The sequence below is a fragment of the Meleagris gallopavo genome, chromosome 21, assembly GCF_905368555.1.
Source record: "Meleagris gallopavo chromosome 21, MGAL_WU_HG_1.1, whole genome shotgun sequence".
Taxonomy (NCBI): Eukaryota; Metazoa; Chordata; class Aves; order Galliformes; family Phasianidae; genus Meleagris; species Meleagris gallopavo.
Genome location: NC_139424.1, coordinates 630,503 through 656,433, shown reverse-complemented (window position 1 = coordinate 656,433; position 25,931 = coordinate 630,503). Strand labels below are relative to the sequence as shown.

Sequence of the window (25,931 nt, the reverse complement as noted above, 5' to 3'; positions counted from 1 at the left end):
CCCATTGGAAAGGTGTGGTGGGGTGCCTGGGGCTGCTGGACATCCTGCTCAGCAAGGAGAGCCAATGGAAGTTGTCAAGCCATAAAACTGCCCAGCGCAAAGGCTCTGTGCAGACCCTCTGTTAGAAAGATGTGCAGAGCTCCCATAGGCAGTGTTAAACAGGACGAAAGAGGAAGTAAAAGTGGTTTTGTGCTATAGAGCAAAGTGATAGTTTTGTGTGATAAAATGCACGTTAATAAAAAGCAAAACCACCTCCTTCCCTGCCTCTCTTTCCCCCTCCCTCTCCCTCCTGCTGCATCAATAGCTCTTTCTGCTGGAGGAATTTCCAGCAGTGTGACATTTCTGTGTGACCTGGGGCTCATCTTCTCTTCCTTGAAAGAGGAGAGGAAGTTGCTCGGACTCCTCGGGAAAGGTTCAGTAGCTCTGCTCCTCGTACCGAGAGGAACTCACATTTTTGGCATGTTTCAGCGATTATGAAACAGATGAAATGGAGCTCCCTGGAGCTCAGGGCACCAGCAGGCAAAGTCCCACCGCGGCGGTGTGCTTCCTCCCGGCCCCAGAAATCCCAGAGCTGGGGTTCTGCTGGGGGCACTGGGAGCTGGGTGCTTCCCACACTGCGATGTGAGGTCTGGAGGTGCCAGCTCTGGAGGTGCCAGCTCCCCTCCCGCCTGGTTCTCATCACTCTGCTGTCCACAGCCTTGTGTTGCTGCCCTGGGTGTGAGCGTGCGTCCGGAGATGAATAAGCAGTGCGGGGGAAAATCTGGCTCTGGATAAAAATGTGTGGGGTCTGCCAGGCGTGTGGTGTCCTCTGCTCGTGTCAGCCAGGTGCTGATGTGCAAAAAGGTGCCCGCTTTGGATTTAAGCGAAGAAGAAAAGGAATCCCGTTGCCTTTTGTCCCAAATCTCTTGGAAGCAGGAATTTGGTGCTTAGTGAGCCCTAAAGCAGTTGGTAATCGCAGCCATGAGAAGTTGTGCCAGCTGCAGCAGATGCACCGAAGCCCCGTGGCTGTGCTGGCACCCAGCTTGCCTTGTGCCTGTGCCCAAGTGCTGGGCAGTGCAATGGGACAGCAGTGTGCGTTTGTGCAGCTTGCTCTGCAGATAAGCAGGGGACTCACTATAAATATATCGGGTTGCTGCTTATCGATTGGCCGGGGATTTCCCTTTCTAAGCACATCTGCTAAGGGGACGTCACACCATCCCTGTTTTTAGAAGCAGTTAAGCTGATGGTAGAGGGCAGCGATGCTCACCTGGACCTCCTGTCCTGCCTGCATGGTGTGCTGAGCTGTGCACGCAGCAGGGCAGTGCTGGGCAGGCAGTCCCTTCAGGCTGTTTTCCATTGCTATGATGCTGAGCTGGATGGCTCCAGCTGCCTGCAGGTGGAAGGAAGCCAGAGAGCTTGGTCTCATCTTCCTAAAGACAAGCTTCTGGGGACTGGGCATGGAAAAGGGGAATGGTGACAGTGATTACAGCGATAGGACAAGAAGTGATGGCCTTCAGGTGCGCCAGGGGAGGTTCAGGTTAGGTGTTAGGATCGATTTCTTCTCAGAAAGAGTGGTGCTGCAGTGGCACAGCTGCCCATGGAATGGTGGGATCACCATCTGTGGAGGTGTTCCAGAACTGTGGGCACTGAGGGATGTGGGCATGATGGGGTGGGTTTGGGTTGGACCTGTGGATCTGAGAGGTCTTTCCCAGCCTTAACGATTCTACGACTGCGAGCTGGCAGGTCTGGCTGTTGGATGACAGTGTTCATCAAAAGAAACCAGTAAGATTTCAAGCTGAACAGGTCACTGAAACTGAGCTCTGAGTTTATCATTAGGGCTCTCCTCCCATCTTGGCTGCATCTCCTACCAAGGCGTACGGTTCTCCCGTCGGTCACAACCACAGTGCAGGCAGATGCCTGTGACACCAAGAACCATAAAACAGCACCGGATGGACGTGTTTATGCACCCATGTTGAGGAATAATCAAATCCTGTCTGTGATACCAACAGGATCGGGGCTGAGCCTGCGCTGCTGCTGTGTGTCTGAGCTTCTTCCAGAACAGACGAGTTGTTGGTGTGGGTGTTTTGCAGCTGAGAGCTGAGAGCTGTGAGCGTGGCTGCAGGAGGCTGGGCAGTGGGGGGAGTTGTGGCCAGTGTGGTTCAGGCTTTCTCTTCTGGTTTCTGAGCCTGCTGGTGCGTGTGGGTCACGCATTTCAGGCTTCTTTTTCTGCACTCGCTATCTGTCAAGCTCCAGCTGCCCAGGACAGCACAGGTTGATGGGATGCCAGTGTGATGCTTCTGTGGGTGAGGAGACGTGGGTGCTTGCAGGGCTGAGCAGTGCTCCCCCAGCCTGCAGTGTAACCTCGGGATTGCAGGCACCATTTCCTTGAAGCTGCTGCTGGTTCCTTCCCAGGGTTGAGTTAAATCGGAGCGGAACAGAAAGGTGATGAGGTGGTGACGGGTGCCTGACCTCCTCCCTGCCTCTCCTGGGTGCATTGGGAGCAGTGTTCCTCTGCCTCTGAGATCCCACCCTGCCCCCCTGTGTCCCTGCAGCATTGCTGGGCTGGGGCTCCGTGGTGAGAAGCAGGAGCACAGCTGGGACGGGTCCATCTGCGCCGCTTTGGGTAGGGACCAGGCAATTGTTCGTACTTGAATAAAGGCCCAATTGTGACTAGAAATGTCCCAACTGCTCTTTTCTTTTTTTTTTTTATTTCTTTTTTTTAAAGAAAAGCAAACAAAATTGGAGAACGGGCCGGGGTTGGGGGGGGAGTTGGAAGTGTTGGCCAAAGGCGAGCTTCCCATCGCTGTTCTGCGTGGGGCTGCGAGTCCTGTGCGCAGCATCGGGGGCTCGGAGCGGTGCTGTGAGTCGCTCTGCCTGGTCCGACGTAGGGCCTGGGGGTGTGGGGCAGAGGGTTGGGGCTTCTGTAGTGCTGTAGTTCCTGCCGGTGTCACAGGGAGGAACTGGGGGCTCTGCTGCTGCAGCCTCAGCTCCTCTCGGGCTGTCACTGGAGATGGATGGATGCAGCCAGCGCGGTGTGCAGAGCAGTGCCCACTCCCTGCTCCCTGCCAGCTCGTTAGGAAGACGAAGGAGGTGTCAGGAAGATGAAGGAGGTGCAGAGGTTGACCTGGCAGGGAGCGTCCCTGGGGTGCTGCTGCCACCTGGTGCCACCGCTGCCCGCAGAGCGGAGCGAGGTGCTGTCCTGGTGTGACAGAAAGGAGACGCTCTGTGCTGCACGGGGTTGTGTGTGTGATTACTGATTGCCCCTTGGGATGGTGATTTTGCTGCCAGTGATGGAGTGGCAGGGCCGGCTGGCAGGCAGGCTGGAGTTAATTGTGCTTACAGGCGGTGGGCAGTGGAAGGCAGTGCCCTATGGGGGTCTGCTGCAGTGCAGGGCTCTGTCCTTGGCCCCTGCCCCCTGCACTCCTGGGTCACAGCTGGGTGGCACAGTGAAACCCTTCCCCAGAGGCATTTTTCAGGCCCCGTTTTCCCCCCCAGGCTCTGACCCTTGCCCCTGTTTCCATCTCCGCACCCCATTCTGTGTTCCTGCTCCCTTCCCTCCCCCTTTGGCCCTATTCATTTCTGCCCCAAAGCCATTCTTGTGCTCAGGGCTCGTGCTGTCCTGTGAACTCCTCTGGCACCTCCAACCCTCCTGTCATCCTTCCCCCTCCCTTTTGCTGCAGAGAAACTTATTTTCCTAGAAGAAGACAAATTACTATGCCAGCATCGCTTCCTTTCTCTGCGTTTCCTGCAGCTTTGCCCTTTCCCCACAGCAGACACAGGTTCCTCTCACCCCTGCCTCCTCTCGCCTTCCTCTGAACCCTTCCCTATGCTGCATGGTTCCTTTTGCTTTAAGCAACTCTCTTGTGCTCCTGTTCCCCTCCCACGACCAATATTTCCTTTCTTCGTGGTGTGCAGCCGATCCGGCTGGCAGCCCTCACCTCCCATCCATCTTTCCTACCGCAGCACAACCGCTGATGCGAAGCCCTTGAACTTGGCAGATCTCTGCACTCTTCTCACACCATTCAGGCTCTTCTCTTCCGTGGCTCCTGAAGTCCCTTCCCTACCTGGCTGCCCCTCTCCTCCCTCTCTGCTTCTGCAGTGTATCTCGCTGGGATCCACGTGGCTGTTTGGTGCCCCGGCTGCTCGCTGCTCACCTGGGGTAACAGTGCCCATCCTTCTGCCCAGAGAGCTCTCCCTGCTCTCCCCAGACCTGACTTAGAGCACAAATGTGCCCCGTGGTCCCACCTCGCTGCTCTCCCGGTTGCTCCCAGGACCCGGAGCTGTAGGTATCCACGGCGTTACCTGGAGGCTGTGGGGATTCACTTGGTGAAACCTGGAGAGGAGGCATCTCCCCCGTGTGACATCCCATCAGCTGCACAAAGGCTTTTTCATAAGCCCGATGGAATTTATCCAATTCTGAAACTTCACCTGCCAGTAATTGGATTGAGTTATATCCCCGTCAGCGGAGTTGCCCAGAGCTGAGTGTATTTTGCATGAATACTTTCACACATTGAGCAAGGCATCTCTTTGTTATTTTTTAAGCTGTGTACGTGAGCTCTGCTGGGTCCTGCTGTGAGTGTGCCGTGGGGCTCCGGCCGCCTGCAGGCAGACAGCAGTGCTTCCTGCTGCCCATTGCTCAGGGAGACATCTTAGGCATCCAAACGGATGCTTTCCAGGCTGCCTTGCTAATTCCTACCTCTGGGTCTGCCCGTATGCACGTGGGTTACGACAGCTTCCCATAGCAGAGCAAGCTGGATGTTTGGCCAGGTGTTTGCCGTGACTTGGTGTTACCACCACGTTCCTGAGCTCTGGTAGCTCTAACTTTTCTCTTGTTGCGGACCAGCTGTTGGTGGCCTCGGATAGAAGCAGCCCCTGGGCCAGCAGCTTTGCTTACAGAACAGGGAGCATCCCATGCAACTTACTGTGCGTGTAACCGAGGGGCCTGGCCGTTCCATCTGTAGCCTCTAATTAGCTGAGAGGCCCAAGATGGCTGTTTTATGTCACTTGGGATCAAAATAAGGCTATCGGGGCTCCTGCTTGTTGCCTCTAATGCACCCTGTTTAACATCAGGACTGTTTTCCCCTGCTAAGTGCATTAGGGCTAACCGCCCCATTTGAACTGAAATTAAAACAAAATTTTTACGAGGTCACGTAACTCGTGATCCCAGGGCTTGGCTCTATGATTAGCAATGCTGGAGCAGGGCATGGGCAGTAAAAAGCTGTAAAGCAGGGTGAGCTGTGTGCAGTGCTTTGCCCAACCCGGGTGGGCTGAGCAGCACTGCCTGAGCACCAGGGCGAGCAGTGGGCATCGCTGTGTCCTCCCCGCTCCGTGCCCATGTGTTGGCGTGCACTGCCATCAGGTACTGCTGTGGCTTCCTTAGGGCTGTGGATTGCAGCCCAAGGACTGCAGGAGTCCTTCTCCCATCCTGGCAGAGGGAGGAGGAAGCCCTGGGCTGCCCGCATTCCTGCGTGCTGAGCTCATGGCTGCTGCAGGGCCGGGCGCTTTGCGGGAGGGAGGAAGCGAGGAACTGCAGTGGCCATGAGCAGAGGTTTGGTGAACAGATACAAAGCGTACAGCAGGAAAAATGCCTGCATGTGGTCGGGTGTTATCAATAATTCAGATGGCTGCAGATCGGCAAACAGAGCGTGTTTAAGCAGTTTCCTCCTTGAGCTGAGTGTGTTTTCACCTGGCTGGTGAGTCCTGCAGGCACTGCTCCTCACTGACTGGTGTGCTGCTGCTCCCAGGGGAATGCATTTCTGAGCTGCTTCCTCACTGCTGCCATTGCTGTGGTGTGGGTGTGCAACCACACGTCCTTCTGTGCTGGGATGGAGATGCCAGTGTGGAGGGAAAGCGCTGAGCAGGCATGCAGAAGGAGAGGGATGGCGGTGATCAGATGATTCTGTAGCAGGGGAACCTTGAGGAAGGCTCTCTTTCTCCCCATAAATCCCAGCATCACCCGTGGGACCGTGCAGGGACACCATAGAGGCCTGTGCAGGACTGGCTGATTGCCTGCTGCCCCACAAACACCTCCACCTGTGGGCAGTGCTGCTCCGGGCACAAAGCTGGCAGGAGGAGATGGAATGAATGTCTGCATTTTCCCTTTCCTGAACCCATGAGTTTGATTTTAGGGTGATTTTCCCAAGGATCACAGGGATCTCCGAGATCCTGAGCATCTGTCAAAGGATCCTCCCCGGGTCCCTGAAGCACAGCAACCAAACCTTCAGCTCCCCCCCCCACACAAGGGGAAGCCATGGGCTTTGTGTTCCATTGAGCCATTTCCATCAGGGCAGCTGCCAGCGTGTTCTGCATTGTCAGGAGGAGGAACGTTCCTCCTTGACTCCTTTCCTCCTGCCCTTGAGTAACACAGAGGCTGAAAGGAGAACTTCTCCCTCGTTAACGAGCTTTCCAGCTGTTAATTTTAAGGTTTGCCCTTTGCTCGAGCTGCAGGCTCGTCCCACTTGGTGTCTTCAGGAGGTGAAACAAGGTGGAAAATGGGCAGGGAGTCTATTCATACCAAAGTATTGCTGCTGTTGATCTGAATTGCTGCAAATTACCTTTCTTTTACTGCAGGTGTTTCTGGTGGAAGAAGGGGCAGAGCTGTGATTGACCCAGCAGGTTTTGGACGGTGGCCAAGGATGGTGAGTACATGGTCTGGTCTATCTATGTCCCAGTGGGGCTGCTTCTTTTTTGTGGCCAACTGCTGTGCTGCTGCTAAATGTGAGAACAAATGTGAGAAGAAGAACAGGAACAGGTTGCCCAAGGAGGCTGTGGATCCCCATCCCTGGAGGCATTCAAGGCCAGGCTGGATGTGGCTCTGGGCAGCCTGGGCTGCTGGTTGGCAACCTGCACATAGCAGGGGGTTGGAACTGGATGAGCACTGTGGGCCTTTGCAACCCAGGCCATTCTGTGATTCTAAGAATGCTGCAGTAGTATGTATGCATGTTATGTGATTGCATAACATAAAGAGCTCTGAGGTGTGGCTGTATCCATGATGCTGTTGGTAAGGTGAATTTACCTCTAAACTTGTTCTTGGAATATACAAGTAAGGCTGGAATCCTCTTCTGCCTCTTTGGAGTACAGACACCCATGCATTGCTTTTGGCTGATTCACTTCAAATCTTAAAGCTGGGAGTTCTCCTTCTGTTCCTCTCTCACTTCTTAATGAAGAATTAACTTCATGTTAACAGTGTGCTTTGGTGATGCTGAGATAGCAGAGATTGCACAATAATTAGTTTGCAAAAAGCATGATTTCAAAGAATGCGGAGGGGCTGAAACGCAGCCAGGACAGCCAGATTGCTGATAACTGAGGTAAGGATTTTGTACTGTGCTTTCTCAATGTTTTATTCGCCCTTGGTAGGTTTTTCTTCCACACATTCATCTAACCTGCCTTCAAAACCAACTGGGGAGCTGCAGCTGTGACGTGCTGCGGCAAGGAGCCGCACTCACCGAGGAGTGGCCCCTTCTGCTCTGACTTTGAACCACTCTGTAGCATTTTGGTTGGTGGCCACAAGTTTTTGTGGATCTGAATGCTGGCACTGCCTGTGAGCTGTTCCAGCCCCGGAGCATTCTGTGGATCTGTCACATTCCCTTTAGCTCTTTGACCTTATTCTCTGTTCAGATGTTTGCTCGTATCTCTAATCCTTGTCCCTAGTTTTGGGGCCTCTACCCCTTTCTGAGGTGCATGGGCTGAAACTTCAGACTTACATAGATATGGAAGCCTTTGTTTTTCAGTGGGCTCCTCTTACATGTGTGGACAGATGCTTAATCTGAGCCAGCCCTTAGTTTTAACTACGAACGGTTTGATTACTTGTAGCAAGCAGGGGAAGGTAGAGCTGTCTGACAACCTCTGCTGGATCCTTCCCTGAGCTCTGCTGGGACTTTGGGTTCAGTGCAGATCTGCAGGTGGTGCTGGAGGCCAAGTGCTGGCAGTGCTTGGGCAAATTCAGCCAGCTCCACTGGCTGCTTGGCAGTGCAGTTCCCTGCAGGCGGGCCGAGCTGTAATTAATTACCCGTGATGTCTGTAGTGACTGCAGTCAGAGGGCAGAGCAGCAGTGCCCACTGGTTAACAAGGACACGTCCCAGAGCTGGTTCCTTGCCCCACAGCACCCAAGTGCGGAGCTGCAGCTGCTCTGCCATGCTTGGTGGGGCAGCAGTTAAGGGCTTTGTTTGCATTGGCTGTAAGAATCTCTTCATTTCTCCCCCAAAGACTAGCTGCAGCTGAAAACGACCTTAAGGACTACTGGTGGTTTAATCCTTAACTGTGGCTAATTGAGGTCCTAATGAGCAGCCAGCACCTTAATACATTACCTAAAACTAACCTTGCAGGTGAGTGGGCACAGGCTCAGCTCTGCCCGTGTGCCCAGCTGCTCCCTGTGCCCCACTGCTGTGACTGCAGGCACTGAGTTGCCTTCGTTCCCTTAGGGTTAGGTGCTGTGGGGTGGCTCAGCCACCACATCCCATCTTGCTGGCACGGGGAGCCATGTCCTTCTTCTCCATCCCAAAGGCTCCTCACCCCCTGCTTGTGTTACACGCTTACCCTTGGGAGCTTGAAGGAACACTAAATGCAGAGCATAGCAGACCTACAACCTCATCTGTCATCTTTTAAAGATCAGAAGCTGACGCTGACCATCCCTGTCCTGGGTTATGGGATATAAAACAGTAACGTCTCCTCTTCATGTGAGCTGAGGGTTCTATTTTTGGAAGGCCACCTGAGTGGCTCAGCAGGCCTTTGGTTCACCAAGCACGGCTGTAGGCTTTGAGGAAACGAGCTATTTTTGTCGAGACCCAACACAAAGCTGCCCTTTGTGCTGCAGGAGCAGAGGAGGCAGGACAAGCAGCCCTGCTGGCGGCAGCTCTTCAGCCATCAGCATCCATTCGTGTGCAGAATGGGGATCCATTTCCACTTCTGGGATGTGGGAGCGTCTGCCCGAGGCAGTTACCTCCTCCTGCCTGTTTCCCCTGCTGTTCTCCCTCAGTGGGGTGGATCAGGGCAGCCCCAGGGGCAGGGCTGTGTGTTCCTCTCTGCCTCCATTGCCACAGCCCCATTCTCTCTCTGCAGGAGTTCTCTCCCAGCGTGATGCTGCAGTGACAGAAAGCCCCACCACCGCCACGCAAAAGCAATAGCTGTGCTGCCCTCTGCCTAACGTAGGAGCACTGACAGCAGCTGGGTGAAATGGAGGACAAAGGTGCTCCGGGATTGGGAAGGGCACGCCTGTGCTCAGGGCTCTGGCTGTGGGAGGTTCCCCTCTGTGCCTGCGTGGATGTACGCGTGCACAGCACTTGGAGGAGCCCGGCTGTGTGAGAGGAGCTGTGTCATCCTGGTTTGGTCTCATGATGTTAGCAACAGCAGAGGGAATACCAGCTGGGGAGACACCTGACTTGGCATTTAGGAAATGCCGTGAGCGAAGGCAGCTGAAAGGAGGCTGCATGGGCATGAGAGCGGGGATTTAGTGATGTGAATGGTTGCAGGGGCTGCGCTTGCAGCAGAGAGAGGTGCGGGTGGTGCAGTTTGAAACTCTGCAAGCCCCTTACATGTTGCTTAGGGGTGGGTCTGCTGTGCACCAGGCTTGGCTCTGGGGATGCCCTAAGCTGGGTACAAGTCCTCTTCTAACACTACAAATGCAAAAATATTTTACTTAAAGGGCAAAGTCTGTTTGTGGATGTTAAGGGCAGCTTAGATTGGAAATTGAAAGCAAGGATCAGACGAGAAGCCCTTTAGCCCTGCACAGCTGCAGCTTAGGTCTGTAAAGGTCCCTCTGCAACCTGAGCTGGAAGCAGCCCTGGTTCCAGCCCCAAGGGAGCACTGCATCCCACCCACCTGGTCCTAACAGCCCACCAGGCTTCCAGTCAGGTCTGCTGGGGCACCCATATGTGCCAAGCAAGTGCTGGATCAGGGCGGAACTGAGACGGTAATAGGATTTGGTGGCAGGCATGGTAGGGCTTTTATCCAGCATCCAAATAGTACAGCCTGCGTGGTCTGTGCTCCTGGGTTCCCTGCAAGGAGCTCGTTGCCTGGGCAGGCAGCACAGCTGAGTGCTGCAAAGCTCCGGGAGCTCTAACTTAACATTTTCGTAGAGAAATGCACAAATCCCTTTGTGTGAGTGCAGAAAACCTTTCGGGATGCTGTTGGTGTCGCCAGCTGGAGCTGTCTGGTGATGGCAGGGTGCAACGTGGCAGCTGCCTCTTGGAGAACGGCAGCCAGTGATGGGAACCGAGGTGGCATTTCCCAGAAGAACGCCGTCCTGCGGCTCTGGGACGGCAGGGCTGCGAGCTGGGAGCGCGCACAGCACCTACAGGGGCTGCGATGAGAGCGGGCGGGAGCCGGGCGTCCTGCAAATCCCTGAGCACGCGGCAGCTGCCGGGGTGTCCTTCAGCAAAACGAGCGGAGCGGCAGAAAATGGAGAGCTCTGTGCCGGAGGATGGAGCCGAGCGTTGCGGCAGAGCTGTGGCACAAAGCCTGCTCGCTGCTATTGTTCCCAGCACTGGCAGCCATTGCCACGGGCCCGGACCGCGTCTCCCGGCAGCCGCTCGAGGAGGAGATCGCGCCGGGCTCCGCGCGTGGGGACGGGAGGGGGAGAGGAGCGGTGATCCCCGCCGGCCTCTCCATTTTCTGTCTCGCCTGTCGGGGAGACGCTTAGATGGCAGAGCCCCGCTCCGCGTCCCTGCGAGGTAGGTGGAGTCTGGCCGTCCTCCGCCCTCCTTCCCTCCATTGTCAGCGCTGTGAGCGCGGCACCTGCTCCGGCCGCCGGCTGCAGGGATGCTCCTACCCTCCACCAAGCACTGGCGAGGCTGCGGCAATCCCTGCGCCGGCGCCCGGCAGCCGCTGCCGGCAGCAGCACGGAGCCCGAGGAAGGAGATGCTGCTTGCGCTCGGCTGCCGCCTCGGGAAGTGAACATGAGTCTGCCAGGCCGCGTCTCCTGCTCCATGCTCAACTGCTTTGTAAGTGCTTTTTTTTGTTGTTGTTGTTGTGTTTTTTCCACCTCCCTGTCTGTTCCAGAGCTGCGTGCCAGCTCTGTGCTCAGACGCTGCCCCGGGTCGGGCCTGTCCTTGAGGCTGGGCCCTGCTGCCCCAGCTTGGCATCCCGCTGCTTCTCACCGAGGGGAGGCCCTTCTCCTCCCTCCACGTGCCCCAGGAGACACCGTGGGGCACCATCCCGGTGCCGTGGCCCAGCCCAAGGGCACAGCAGGCAGCTGAAGGCCCTGTGGCTCCCTGCCTGGTGCTGGGAAATCGCCGTGCAGAGCTGCATTGCCGGGGAGCCCCGTGCTCCCACACAGCGAGGCTGCGAGACTCCTCCTGGGGGTCCTGAGCTCCATCTTTTGTGTCCTATGGGAAAGTGGCTCTGCTCGGAGATCTGCAGGAAGCCCCCACAGCAGGGACTTGTGGCCGAACGGCTTCAAGAGCTCGCTGTGCTGTGAGCAGTGAGGGGTGCCAAGTGGCCGCCCCAGGAGGGGGCTGAGCCTCACACCTCCCCACAGCAGGGAGGGACTCAAGGACGGCAGGGCTGCTCTGTCCCAGTTCCCACTGCCTGCCAGGTTTTCATTGTGAGCTGCCAGGCACTGATGAGGGGCTGCACTCCCTGCTTGGGCCCACCCCACAGCCTGACCTGCACCCGGGGCGGTGCCGCTCCCCGTGCCCCCCCAGTAGCACGTGGGGCCCGGTGGGTGTCTGAGGAGGTGCTGCGGCCGTGCTGGGATGGATGCTGGGTTTCACAGCTGCTCAGGCAGCTGGCCGTGACCCCCACCGCGCCACACATCTCCCTGCCTGTGTCCCAGGAAGGGCTCTGCTATGGGGCCGTGGGCCTTTGGAACAGGACGGGGTCCCGAGTCGGGTGTTCAGCACTGGACGTGGGCCACAGACAATTTCTTTTTAATCTCTGATGAAGACATATGGGGATTTGGCATCCTTTTAAACATAACTGAAGCGAAAGGGTCGGGTTCTCATTTCTTCAGGTTGAAATCTGGAGGTTCTAGCCCAGGCAGCTCAGCCAGAAAGGTATTTTGTTTTAAATTCTCTATGATACGTAATGCTTGCAGGACAGAGTGTTTCCTAATAACTGCTGGAGCTTGTAGGGGAGCGCTGGGGAGCAGCAGGCATTCTGAAGAAGTGCTCCTGCACCCAAGTCCTTTAACACGTGGAATGGACGCATCCTCAGCCTCTGTCCTCTGCTGATGTCTGGGTGCTGCTCGCTTGCATGAGGTGGTCAGGCAGAAACCAGGCTGAGAGCTGATGTAAGATAGGACTGGGATTTCCTGAGTGATTGCATGTTGACAGATTCCCCATTTAGACACTCCTCACTGCCCCAAAAGGGGTGTCTAGGCTCCGTGTGTCCCTTCAGGGCACCTCTCCAGGCCGTGTCAGGCTTCCCAGGTTCAGTGCTTTGCAGGAAGAATGCCCTGCTTTGCTGCTGGCACTGCTCAGGTCAGGCTTGTTGTGATGTGGGTATACCTGCACCCGATTCCTGTAGGATTGTTTCACACTTCCATATTCTTCTCAAAAAAAAATCAGGGTCTGCACAATTATCTGAGGGCTAAGAGTGAAAGTAAAAACTGCCCTGAGAAAGCAGTCCTTGGTAACAGCAGGAAGAGGTCAGAGCTGGGCTGTGGGTGGAACCCTGTGTGTATGCGTTGCTGTGGTTCCATAATGAAGCTCACAGGGTCACCTCTGCCATGATAAGTCACTGTCACATCCCTCGAGGTGCATCATCGAGGTAATCTGCTCAGCTTTCCACGAACTGTGGGGCTTGAAGAGACACAACTCGGAGACCTGTGTCAGATCGCTGTTGTGCTGTGGGTATTGTGCCGTAGCTGGGGTCAGGGAGCTGTGTGCAGAGGCAGAACATCCATTTCCATCCACAGGTCAGGGGATCCCCAACACGTTGTGATGCCAGGAGCATCCTGCAGCCCTGATTTTTTTCATAGCATGCAGTAGCTGGGGCCCTTCTCTCAACGCGTGTTTTCTTTGCAATGCAGGGTGAGGAAGGCCCCCCCAGTTTGGAGTACATCCAGGCCAAGGACTTGTTCCCTCCAAAGGAGCTTATAAAGGAGGAAGAGTCATTGCAGGTAAGGAAGTAAGAAGACAGAAATCGTCCACTTTGAGATGCAGCAGGCTGAGCTCTGTGACGTGAAACCTGAGAGCACTTCTCCAGGCCCGGACGTGCTCTGGAGCTGCAGGTTCAGCAGTGCTGTACATCAGCTCATGCTGGCAAGCCCTTCCATGTGCATGGAGGCTGGGAACAGCTGCTCAGTGCTTGCTGCCCTGCTTCCCAGCCCAGCCATGACTCTGCAGCGCACACAGCATCACATCTGCCTCTGGGAAATACAGCTGGAGTGTGATGCGGCGCTGCCAGGCTGGGTGTTCCCCATCCTCCACCTGCGCTGGCAGTGAGGAGCAGTGATGCTCTGGTGCTGTGCAGCAGGAGGCCCTCTGTGGGACAGGTAGCAAGTCAGAGCTGGGCTGTGCCATAGGAGGCAACAGCGTGCCATATTGCAACAGCTGATCTGGCTCTCACATACGTTGCTCCTGGCATTTTCCTGCTGCTGAGCTGGTGGAAAGAGGAGTCTCTATATTGTGCCAGCCTCATGCTGCAAGAGGCCCTTGAAAGAGACCCAGCTACTACTGCTGCTGTGCAACAGGGGCAGCAGAGCCAAACCTCCTGGTTTTCCTCACTCCTTTAGCATAGTCTGCTGCCACTTCATCCCTCCTGTGGCCAGAGCCAGGCCTGCTGCGTGTCTTCTTCCCACTGCTGCAGCAGTCCAGTTTGCTCAGTGGCCAGCATTGTCTGGTAACCAGTGCTGGGAAGGAGGACTGAGATGTGGCAGCTGCAGGCTTGGCTGGGCAGAAGCACACGGGCTGAGGATGCTGTGGGGCTGCAGCCTTCAGAGGGTGGAGTCCTGCTGTGGCTGCAACACAGGCGAGCTAAAAGCAGCATAGGAAAGCGTGCATAACAGACTGCCAAAATGAAGAGTATGTTTTCTTACTGTCAAATAATTAATATTTTAGAGACTTTTCAGACAGGTGCCAGTCTCAGGTTATTATTTTTGTACCAGTAACTTAAGAAGGAAGGACTCCTTGGTACAACTGCCACTCTCGCAGCACAAGTCTGAAAGCCAGGGAATTCAGTTTTTAGGCAGTATGTATCCAAACCATAGAAACAGCTCAGAAATAAAAGCTGCGTGGTCTGACTTGTACTAATTACAGTATAATGAATTGTTTAATCAGATGCCCTGCCTGGAAAGCAAAGGGCTCTGGTTGAAGTGATGAACAGTTGTGACATTTCTGTACAACTGGTTACCAACACCACCTGGAGTGGGTGGCATTCAGGGAACGAGGAGCCTACTTAGCTAGAGAAAAAGGGGCCTGGCGAATTTTAGGGTGGGACATCTTTTTATTTTTTTCCACAAGTACACAAAAAGAATGTAAAACTTGGCCATCTACCAGCATCCCTTGTTTTAAAATTAGCTACAGCGTGTTCTGGGCTGATAGGGAAAACCAGACAGATATTTGATTTATCTGCTATCTGGATTAAAAAAAAAATCTAACATAGTACAACCAAGCATTGCATAGAGATTCCTTCACAGCCTGGTTAGCAGAAGGTGGGCCAGCCTTTGCCATTTACCTGCACTGATACCCAGCAGCCTCGTGGTGCTGCTGACCCCTCTCTCTGGGGCTGTACACCACAGAGGCAGTGGGAGGAGCAGCCCTTGGCACTTCGTGGTGCTCAGAGCCCCCAGCATGCATTGAACTTGTCATTGTCTCCCTTGCAGGTCCCGTTCACTGTGTTGCAGGGTGAGGGAGTGGAGTATCTTGGCCATGCAAACGATGCTGTGATCGCCATCTCCAACTACCGGCTTCATATCAAATTTAAGGATTCTGTGATCAATGTAAGTCTGGATCTTCCCATTCTTTCTTCCTAAACTGTTACCTCTTGCAGTATTTTGGGGGGGAGTAAGGAAGAATGGTTTGCAACGTGGGAACTTGGCCTCTAAGTTGCCGAGCCTGACGTTGTCTCTTGTTATCGTTGGTCATGGAGTTGTTGGAGTGCAGGTGGGGTGCTCCTATGGATGATAATTAGGTCTTTCCCTTGTTCTTCTTTTTAAAATCGAGCATGAAGCTCAAGGGTTTTAAGAGTGGTAGGATACCGTTACTCAGCATGAGAGAGTCAGCTGGTGGGAGCCTGAGGCTTTCTCTCACTGTCTTTTATTGGAGCCTTTGTTTGGTTGTGATTTGGTCTGTAACTGGCCCGTGGTGGGAGACTGCCCAGGGACAGACTAGAAATCAGGCTGGTGATTCTTGAAGGAGACTCTGTGCTGCATCGTGAAGCTTCGTAAACCTTGGAGTGGGTTTGTAGTTTGGGCTGGGGACTGGTGTTAGCTGATAGAGCCACGACTGGGCACCATGGGCCTGTCGGCAGGGCTGCTGTGTCTGCTGCTGCGGTGTGCTGCCATGCCCTCCTTCTGTCCCTTGCAGGTGCCTTTGAGGATGATGGAAAGTGTGGAGTGCCGGGACATGTTCCAGCTTCACATCGTCTGCAAGGACTCCAAAGTGATCAGGTATCCCTTGCTGTAGATGCCACTGCAGTTGCCACAGTCTGCTCTGACACCTGCCTTTGCACTGTCATTGGAATGAAGCTGTTTCTAAAGGTTGCTCTGTTTTTTGTAAGAATTGATGCTTTGTTCCTTTTTCTGGTTAAACAGAGCTCCCTGTCTGTGTCCCAGAAGGGTGTATGTACTCGCTGAGTATGATTTGCATTTGCAGGTGCCATTTTTCCACCTTTAAGCAGTGCCAGGAGTGGCTGAAGAGGCTAAATCGAGCCATTGCCCGCCCTGCTAAGCCTGAGGACCTCTTTGCATTTGCCTACCATGCGTGGTGCTTAGGAGTCTGTGTTGATGAGGAAGATCAACATGCACATCTGTGCCGTCCAGGTAAAATCCTGGCCTGTCCCCTTCTTGTTTATCTGTCCAGAAGTACAGCGATGCAATTGTTCATAAAGTGGTTTCTCACCATGTCTTGGATTGTGCTGTAGCCATGGCCCAAGTCCATCTTGCTCAGGAGCATCCCACAGCTGGCCCAGCTGATGTCCAGATGCAGCTGGATAACAAGCACAGTAAAAGGAATGATAACAATATGCAAAATATGGAGCATTCTGAGGCGGCAGCACTTAAATCCCCTTTCCCTTTCTCCTTGTGAGTGAAGGAAACATTCCATACTTCAACACTTTCATCACAATAATGAGACAGCTCAAGCAGCAAATGTCATCTGCACTGAGGCAGCATAATTAATATCAGCACACCTCCATCTCTTCTCCAACACTTAGAAATGCCATGGCATTCCCAGCATTCGGTCTGCAGAGGTGTTTGGCTCATTCTTGCACAGGCTCAAATGAAATATTTGAATCCATATAGAAAGAAAAAGAGCTGTGATGGTGCCCTCGTGTGGATCACGAGTTTGCCCTCTCCTGGATCACAAAGTTCATTTGCGGTTGCTTTCTTTTTGTAAAGCTTCAGTGTGAATAAGAGGAAATTAAATAGTGTGATGATCGTGGCTTTACATTTAGAAATTTGCTGGAATTAGAGGAGAGAAGCAGTAACCTGAGTGAGATGTGCAAACACAGGTTTGTATGGAGAGATGGGGGATAAATAGTGCAGCTGAAAGGTACTAAAAAGAAGTCGGGAGGGGAAAAAAAGTAAGCTCTGTGTTTCTGCTCTGCTCCAAACACCAGAAATTAGCAGATATTTCATGTATTTCCTGTAGAGAAAATATTATTCTCTAGCATAAAGACATTTACCTGCAGAAATTGTTGTGGCTGGAGATATCAGTGAGGCAAAGAACACTTCAGTATTCGTTTATTAAGGAGATTTGACACTCAAGCAGCAAGGACACCCAGTATTTGTAAGATGAGACAAAAATACGAGGGGAAATTATGAATCAGCCTTTGAGAGCTGTCTGGAAGATCTGCCCCTGGGTTGAGTTGTTCACTACTCCTCTGCAATGGGCTTCCCAGTATCCACTTTGGAAGGGAAAAGTGGATGGAATGAACGCTGCCATCCAAAACACACGTTGGCAGAGGAGAGCTTTCTCTGTGCTGCTCTGTGCACTGGGACTGGGAGGTGATCTGACTTGACAAAAAAAGCAGAGGAACCCCTGCGAGGGACCAGGCTTTATTGTATCTAAAACAAGAACCCTGCCATCCAGCTGTCCTGTGGTTTCTCTCCAGCCTCCAATAGTTGCTCTGGAGCTGCCACTAATATTAAAGTTTCATCAATAAATACTCTGTGCTCCGCTATTCCAGGTGACCACGTAAGATACCGATTTGAGATGGAGCTGGTGAGGATGGGCTTTGACTTGCAGAACGTCTGGCGAGTCTCTGACATCAACAACAATTACAAGTGAGTGTTGCACCACCAGGCCTCCCTGTTCTCCTCTTTCCTTTCTTTATTCCCATCACAGTTCCCCCGCAGAGCTGTGGATGAGTCAGGCTCCAGCTAATCCTCCTTCTGGGTCGTGCTAGCCCTCAGGCAGATCAGCATATGAGCGAGTTCTCCTTTCTTTCCTCCTTTCATGTCACGGAATTGAAGAAGAGTACACCCCAGACATAAGAGCTAGCAGCAGTTGTAGATGCTGACCCAGGCAGTTTATAATGTGGCCATAACTCCTCCATGAGGATGGTTGGGAGTCCGGGAGAAATCATCCATTGGAGGGTTGCCTTTGTGATCAGTCTCTCTAAAATGCTCATACTGAAAATTTAAAAGCTTACATAAAGTCGGGCAGCTGTTCTCTTGTGTCAGGAAAGCGGGGATGAGGCTCTGGAGGGCTGCCGTGGAGCTGAGGGGTCTGGGAATGAGCAGGGCTTCTTTAGTTTGCTGTAGGAGGGGCTGAAGGGTGACCTGCTTGCAATCTACAGGGCTGGAAGGCAGTTACAAAGTGGGTGGAGTGAAGCTCTTCTGACAGTGGCAGGTGGTAAAACAAGGGAGCAGTGGTCACAAGTTGCAGCTCGGGAGGTTCAGATTGGACACGGGGGGAAATTCCTTCTTCAGAGTGGTGCTGTGCTGGGCCAGGTCCAGGAAGTGAGGACTCTCCATCATGGGACCAAATCAGGTCCCAGCCTACCTGGTGTTGCAGGTGGTCCCACTGTGGGCAGGAGGATGGAGCAGGGATCTCCAGAGCCCTTTCAGCTGAGCACAGCAGCTCCTTCAGCCTGTCCTGTGCTCCTGGAGGAGCTCATGGAGAAGCGCTTCCGCATTCTTTGCAGCAGGTGGCATTAAGCCAGCAGGTTTTTACTAAGCGTTGAGTCACATATTCATTTCTGCATTCCCTATAATCCCTGTCTTGAAATGTCTGGGATCCCTCAGTCCTTTCTCTATTTCTCAGGCAGTAAAAGCATCCCCGTCACTTTTGTATCTCCAGTTTCTTGTGGAGAACATGAGATGCCTCAGGTGTGCTGGCTTGGGGAAATCCCCGAGGAGTTCTGAGTCTGCTGCCTCCTCTGGTGTTTTCTGAGGATTCAAGGCATTGAGCACTGCCTTTGGGATTTGATTTAGAGTATCTTCTTAGCAGTATCACATTGTTGCTTTTGGTCTGTTATGTGGCATTGTTGGCAATATTGACACAGTTCATCTGAGAACTAAGACAGAGGAATTCTTTTCCCGTCCTGCTCAGTGGCAGAGCGCACAGCTCCGTGCTGCAGGCACATCTGTCTCCTTGAAAGCAGCCGCGCTGCCCCTCAGTGCAGTATTCTGGGATGTGGTTCCCTCCGATTGCCTCAATGCCTCCAAGTGAGGTTACCCACCTGTGCTTTGCTTCCTGGGAGCTTTGACCCCAGATATTAGCCAGCTTCTCTGAAGACAGATGTTTTAATTTTGTCCGAACCGTGGAGGAAAGAACTTGAAACAAACCTCGGCAAGCTGGCCGTGCTTTCCTAGGTTTGCAGAGCTCCTGCCTAGGGATGCTGGCAGGTCTCAGCTTCCCTTCTTAGCAGACATCCCAAGATCTTCGAGGTGGTGTAACTGGCTTGTGCAACTCTGAAACCAGTTCTCTCTTGCCGCTCCAGGGAGTGTGTCTTTAAATCCTGCCTTGGCTTTTGATCATTACCACCTGCCTCTATTCACAGGAATCGGGTTACTTTTTAACTGTTTATAGTCTTTTTATCTTTTATTTCCCAGCATTGGCAAAACAGTGTTGTTAGAGACAGGATACTCCAAGGTAATGACTTTGTTCGTTGTCTTTCAAGTCTGCTCTGAGATGTCCTTATCTGGTAACTATTATCTTCTTCCTGGCGACAGCCATCATAAAAATAGAGCAATACAGGCATATAATAGCCACTCCTTCAGTCTTGATATAAGTATACTCTTTCAGCATACCATCATAATAAAATTATTACATAATCCCTTCGTGGCTTTTACATCCTCAGCCATCTCACGAGTGTGCAGTCTGAGAGCCCCCAGCAGTGCAGCCCAGCTGCCAGAGCTAAAGTTGTTTTCCTGTTGCTCACAATGCTGAGGTTTGGTGCACATAGAGTTCTTCCACAAGTAACAAAAAATCCCCACTTTTCTTTCACTGTTGATGCTTATTTCCAGCTTTGATCTTTTTATGGTTGTGGTTGTATTTATTTTTTGGCTTTATGAGGAAAAGCTGCCTGGAGTGCCACGTTACTGTTTGAGACAGCTGATGTTTCCCACTAATTTCTGTGACTGCTCTTAATTCATAGTTAGTCTTGTTCAAAGCCAGGCTGGATGTGGCTCTGGGCAGCCTGGTCTGGCGGTTGGTGACCCTGCACATAGCAGGGGGTTGGAACTGGTTATCGTTGTGGTCCTTTTCAACCCAGGCCATTCTGTGATTCTATTTTGTTACAGTTCTCTACAAATCACGATACTTTCCTCCATGCTTTTGGGAGAGGTGGTACTTCTTGTTCTTGCTTGTATTTGCTGTATGAATATGTGGACAGTAGGTCTAGAGAGACTGCTAAGGGATGAAACCCACGCTTTTACATTCTGTGAAGGAGGATCTCTTTCACTGGACTGGTTGTTGCCTTTGTGGCAAGAAGATGCTTCATCTGTTCTCGTCTGTAGGTGTGGCTTGTGCTGATTTACGTGTTTCTGTTGTTAAACTCCTTTTCCTGGGGTCAAACCTCAATTTCAGTGCTGTTCTAGGTCAGCGTGGTCCCATACGCACAACACAGGACTCCCTCTCAAATGAAAAAGGACCATTTTAGGTCTGTAACTGTTTCTTATCTTTTCAAGAGTTACTCAAGACTTGAGGTGAGCTTCCTTCAAGCCTTTGGTGAGCAAGCTGTAAAAAGAAGCTCTGAAAATCCAAATCTGGGCAGCCACACGCGCTGTCTGCTTTGTGGATACACGACGTGCCTCCTCTCTCCACAAAAGCCGTGTTGACTCTTCCCAAGTGTGCCGTATTTACCCTTGCAGTGCCTGTGACAGTCAGTGGCTTTGTGCAGCAGTCAGGCTTAAGTGGTTTCCCACGTTTGCCCCAGAGAGCTTTTTACAAAATCGATGCTGTGTTTGCCACCTTTCAGTGCTCTGGCACCCGAGCCAATGTAAGCAATAGCTTACACATCTCAGTTAATCATTCACCTGGTGCACATTCGGGTTGCTGTAGCAATGTTGGGAGAGCATTATCTGGTCCTGCTGATTAGTTGCTCCTCATTCCTCGCAGATAGTTCCCCCGTGTTAATCTCTCAGTGTGCCTTTGTCACCTGTAAAACAGGGATCGGTCTGGCAGCCTCTCTGTGTGCTCACAGCAGTGCAGATAGTTTTGATTTTCTGCTGTGACCGTGCTTATCTACCAGACCTTTAGGTGCAGTAGCAGGCTGACACCTCCAAGGTGGTGGAAAAAAGTCTTCGTAGTTTTAATTTCTTCATGGGGCATTTCTTAAAACCAGCCTGACCTGCCTGATTTTCACTGTTTTTTAATTGAGGTTTCTGTTTGGCTCTTCTCAAGTTTGTGCTCTTTGGAATCATTTCCCCAGGTTGCCCAGAGGTTGTGGATGCCCCCACTCTGGGAGCACTCAAGGCCAGGCTGGACAGGGCTGTGGGCAACCTGGTCTGATGGGAGGTGTCCCTGCCTATAGCAGGGGATTGGAATTAGGTGATCTTAAAAGTCCCTTCCAACCCAAATCATTCTATGATTCTATTTGTAGGAGGTTGTTTTACTTCTGAAATCCAGCTTTCATTCACTGAGAATACCTCCTTTTGATCCTCCTTGATTGTTGACTGTTTGGTGCCTTTCCTGCATTGCATACTGATGCTGGTAGCTCTTGGCCTCATGCTCTTACCTTCACATTGTCTAGGAACAGACCACACTTTGTTTCCTAGCTCAGTTATTCTGGTCTTCCTACAAAGCTTCTACTCTGAAATCTAGGGTACCACTGATAATCTGTCTTATACCAACTTGCTCTTAAGCCAGCACACTCCTTTATCCTGGTTTCTGGTTTCTTTTAGCGTTGCGATCTTGGCCTTAGCAGCACAGGTCTGTTTGTCATTGTCTCATTGCTTGGTTTTGTGCACCCTCCTTAATTTTGACTGAACTTCTCAGGGCTGTCCTGTGTCCTAGCTGGAACTGTATTGACTTATTTGTTGTGGTTTTTTAAGAGTGCAGAATCTCAGTGCCTTAAAAGATGTTCTCCTGTACTGAAGTTCCCCTGAATGTACTCTCCCCAGTTTTTAAGACATCTCCCATAATGTTTCATCTGAAGTACCAAGAAACTGATTCTGCTTTGATGTAGATGAACGCTCTTATTTTACAGATTGCAGCTACTCAAAGCTCCCAATAAGCACTAACCTTGCTCAGCACACCCTTGTTCTCTGTCACACTGCTGTGTGATTAACTTCCTGGCCAGTTCCACACATGGAATACGAACACCACACACAGCCTGGCCTGGCCTTCAACCTGTTACCTGACAGCTTCAGTCTTGTTTCCTGGCTTCCCCTTCCATGCCCTATTATTATCCCACACACCCACCTTCCCTTCTGCCCAGGGCTTTCTAAGCAGCTGTCTGTACCCCATGTGGAGTGACATCTCCTTGCAGGGCAGGCAGGTCTGTGCTAGCCTGACATCCCAGCAGCACTGAGCTCTGTACCGATGCCCATTACCACCAGCTGGGTTATCCTATGCTGAAGGGAGCACCGGCCATGCCCTGCATTTTACCCACTGGGTCATTTCACCTTCCTCAGCCCTGAAACATTCCTTCTAAGCGACGTGGGTTGGAGCTTAGACCTGAGGCTGCTCTTTGATGTTCTGTGGGCAGGACTTTGTCTGCAGGAGCTGCAGGGCTCAGTGGGTCCAGGATCCAGGCAGTGCTTTGTCTGTGGGTCTGCGACCTGCCCTGCATGCAGCCACATGCTGTGAGCCCCGAGGCACAGCAGTTGCTGCATTAAGCAGGAAGCCCAGGGGAAGTGAAGATCTGCACTGCTGGATCTTCCCTTGTGCTTCGCTTTGCTTGCACTGCTCTCAGCCCTTCTCCCCAGCGTGCTGTTTGCCTTTCCCCCTCTTTTCCTTGGGGCCCCTCTTGTCCTGCTGCTAACGCACTTAACCATTGGGTTGTTAATGTTTTCTTAGGACTTAAGCATAAGGTAATCATGGGCTAATCATAATTAATTATTGACTGCGCATTTTTGAAAGCACTGTGAAAAAACCAAAACCCCATGTAAGCTCTCATGTTTAAACCCCAGCTGTATTCCAGAGGTGTCCTTGGGAAGTGCTGTGATGCTTTGCACAGGCCCAGAGGTGAGGCCTGATGTGGAGGTTGTCTTCTCCTAGCTCACTCCTAACAGCAGTTTCACTTTACTCATGTTGAAATGGTACTGAGGCAGATAGGAAGAGCCCATCCTGCATGCAGAGTTTGGGAAAATGTGAACTGCTCCTGCACTGTCGTACAATTTCTCTGGTACAGATTTTGGTTGCTAAGTCTCATTTTGCCTTGCTGCTTTCTTTTTTTCCAGGCTTTGTTCCAGTTATCCCCAGAAGCTGCTGGTGCCTGTCTGGATCACTGATAAGGAGCTGGAGAATGTGGCTTCGTTTAGGTCGTGGAAGAGGATCCCTGTGGTTGTGTACAGGTAAACACAACACAAACAACTGCTCTCCCCAGGCCCCTGATGGCTGCCCTTTGGGCAGGTCTGCAAGCTTGGTCTGTGCTGGTAAAGCAGGACACTCTTCCAGAGGGAGTTGTGGTAACTGCTGCTTCTTTCTTGCTTTAGTTAGATCTGAGACTGGGGGTGATTTTGCTACTGTTGGAGATGCAGCAAGGGCACAATGTCCAATTCAGGTTCTCCTTCTCTGAGTTTCAGAGTATTTTGATGAGATGATATGTGCCTAGCTTCTTTGAAAAGAAGTCTTGGCCAAAAGGAGCCTGCTGCATGGCCCCTATCAGCAAGGTGGTATCATAGAATCACAAGGTTGGAAAGGACCTACAAGATCATCTAATTCAACTGTCGTCCTGTAACCATTATTACCCACTAAGCTACTAAACCTCATAGCACCTCATCCAGACAAGTAGGTCCAGCAGGTCCATCTAGGTCCTACCTTTCGGTACCCATCTGCAAATCATTTCTGTTTTGAGTGAGTTGTGAGAGTTTGTAAACATTGAGGTAACGGGGAGGATGAAATGTTTGCTGGTGGCTGAACGTCGTTGAGTCGATAGCTGATAAATACAGGGAGTGCCTCTTCCCTGGTCAGAGCAGCCTTCCAAAAATCATCTGCATATAGGATGTATGCGGCGAGGCAGCAAGTAAAGCAGAGCTTTTCAGGGCAGGGGGTGATTTCTCTATAAACACAGCTTCTAGGAGACTAGCGTTTTTGAAACAAATGGGAAGTTGGTTGCATAGGTGTGCAGGAAGATACCTCACCCAGCTGGTGTGTGTTGTAATGTATATTGTGGTTTCTAGCATTAGACCTCGGTGTTAGCAATTATTAAATCCAAATTCAAAAAGCTTTGAAAATACCAGAGCTGCACAACAAAGCAAAGCTCAGGGAAGCAGTAGAGCCGGGAAGTAAAAACAGGCAATTTATGCACACCTTAACTGTACGTCGCCGTGTTACGTGGTTTGTGTTGTATGCTGTTGGACGCTGGCAAAGCGCAGCGTGTTGTTTGTACAAGACCTAAATCCTGCAGCAGAAGAGTAATGAGTGCTGGTTATCGGATGGAGCTTTGCCCTCTTTGTAACCAAGTCAGTTAAGAAGTTAATTGTGTTTGTGATTACTTTTGCTAAAATTGGTCTGGCACTGGAGACTGTCCCAGTGTGCTTCCCCACCCGAGGGCAAAAGCATGTCTTTCTGCTGCTCTCTTACAATTATTTTGTTCAGCAGTTTATAACATCACTATGAGGATACCCAGTAATTTACAAACTGAGCTGCAGCCCTCTGCAGCCTGGGATGAGATTACAAGGTGCTGACAGTGATGCTACAAGATGGGGCAAGGCCTTCGCCATCTCTCTCTCATCTTCATGCACTCTTTAGGCTTTGCTCCCAGAAGGAAGCGTTTGGCCAGGAGAGCCAGTGAGGGCCGTGGTGTAGTGCCTTGTGCTGTAACAGGGGAAGGGCAGAAACGCACACCTCCCGCTCAGCTCCTCATCACCCACAGCTCAGGACAGTGGGCTCAGCTGCATGCACCCCGGGGACTCAGCCACCGCGGGTCTGGTTGAAAGAGCTCAGAGCTTCACAGGGATGCGGCTGAATTCCTGGCTGATAGACAGATCTGTGAAGTGCGACACCAGAGAGATCACGTTATCAATTCCCTTACAAAAAGTAGAGTTGAGCTGGTGAGCAAAGCAGAAGCACAGGTCTTCACTGCTGGTTCTCAGTGGAGATGCACAGTGGAGATGCAGGAGCCTGCAGGCACAGTTCGCTTGTAAGGCAGCACAGAGGATGCAATTAATTATTTAGCTGACTACAGAGGCAGACGGGCACGGGGTGCCAGCCGCTCCTCGGCGCTGCGCTGTCTGCACAGCCACCTTCAGAAGTCCTTGGCACTGCACTAGCCAAGAGCTGCTCACGGATGCTTCCAGTCACCTTTATCTGTGCCCGCGCTGCAGCAGGCGTCAGGGAAGCAGCAAGCAAATGGTAGACGTTTGCGCAGCGCCGTGGCAGAGCACACAGCCTGGGCCTTCTGGTTGTGCTGAGTGGGGCAGGGCTCTCCCCTGTACACCGGGAAACTGGGAGCACTTGCAGGCATGCATCTCAGATGGGACCCTATAGGTGTCACTGAGAGGCACTGCTCCGGAAACCCTCTCTCAGCTGTTCCTCGTGTTTTAAGCCAAGCTGCTCAGAGAGCTCTTAGTTGCAGCTTTCTGGTTGATTGCTGGGAGTTAGGTAGCATGTGTTAGGAACATCAGGCGTGCTCCAGCTTTGTGCTCTGAGTGAAGCTGGGAGTGAAAAGCGAACTGATTCAATGCAGGCACCTCCTGCTCCAGCTTTGGGTTCTGAAGGGGGCTTGAGCCATCAAGACTAAACTGAGGATTATTAAGGAATAATGATGGCCCATAAGTAAAAATGCTACGGCACTTTGCACTGTTCCAGTTTCAAGGATCACTTTCTTCAAGGAAAACCTCAAATAGGAAAAGAACTGAAAGGCTTCATGTGCTTGTGGTGAGCACAGAGTGGAGCTGTGTGTGCCCCGGGCTGGGGGAGCTCAGTGCAGGCTCAGGTTAGGCTTTGGTTCTTCCACTGGCACCTGTTGCACTTTCTGCTTACTGATGACTTCATGCTCGTTGATGCTGGCCATGCTTCCTTGTGTTTATTAGCACATCATTATGTCTCGTGAAACTGATTACCTCAAGACCATGCCCTGCCCAGTATTTGTTGCTCTGCTCAGAAGTCTGTGGCACCGAGAATTCCCTGAACGCAGTGTGACTCTTTGGCCACGTTGGTAGCACTGCGTGAAGCAGTCCACTGCTGACTGCAGGTGGCTTCACACCACCACAGCTGAAGTCCTTTTCTACCTTCTGTGTC

At 52.1% G+C, this 25,931-nt stretch overlaps 1 protein-coding gene across 5 annotated transcripts in view; it reads left to right on the top strand.

Moving 5' to 3' along the window:
• MTMR4 (myotubularin related protein 4) overlaps positions 1 to 25,931 on the top strand; it is a 41,955-nt gene that overhangs the window by 5,491 nt on the left and 10,533 nt on the right. For 3 of the 5 annotated variants that reach the window (XM_085241192.1, XM_085241191.1, XM_010721840.4), the window contains 7 exons: positions 6,550 to 6,617; positions 12,947 to 13,036; positions 14,741 to 14,857; positions 15,444 to 15,526; positions 15,732 to 15,898; positions 17,266 to 17,362; positions 22,928 to 23,041. In XM_085241192.1, the coding sequence (XP_085097318.1) occupies positions 6,550 to 6,617; positions 12,947 to 13,036; positions 14,741 to 14,857; positions 15,444 to 15,526; positions 15,732 to 15,898; positions 17,266 to 17,362; positions 22,928 to 23,041 (736 nt within the window). Of the gene's footprint in view, positions 1 to 6,549; positions 6,618 to 7,007; positions 7,287 to 10,659; positions 10,917 to 12,946; positions 13,037 to 14,740; positions 14,858 to 15,443; positions 15,527 to 15,731; positions 15,899 to 17,265; positions 17,363 to 22,927; positions 23,042 to 25,931 lie in introns of those variants that run through there. The other 2 variants (XM_085241193.1, XM_010721839.4) reach the window with 2 other exon arrangements.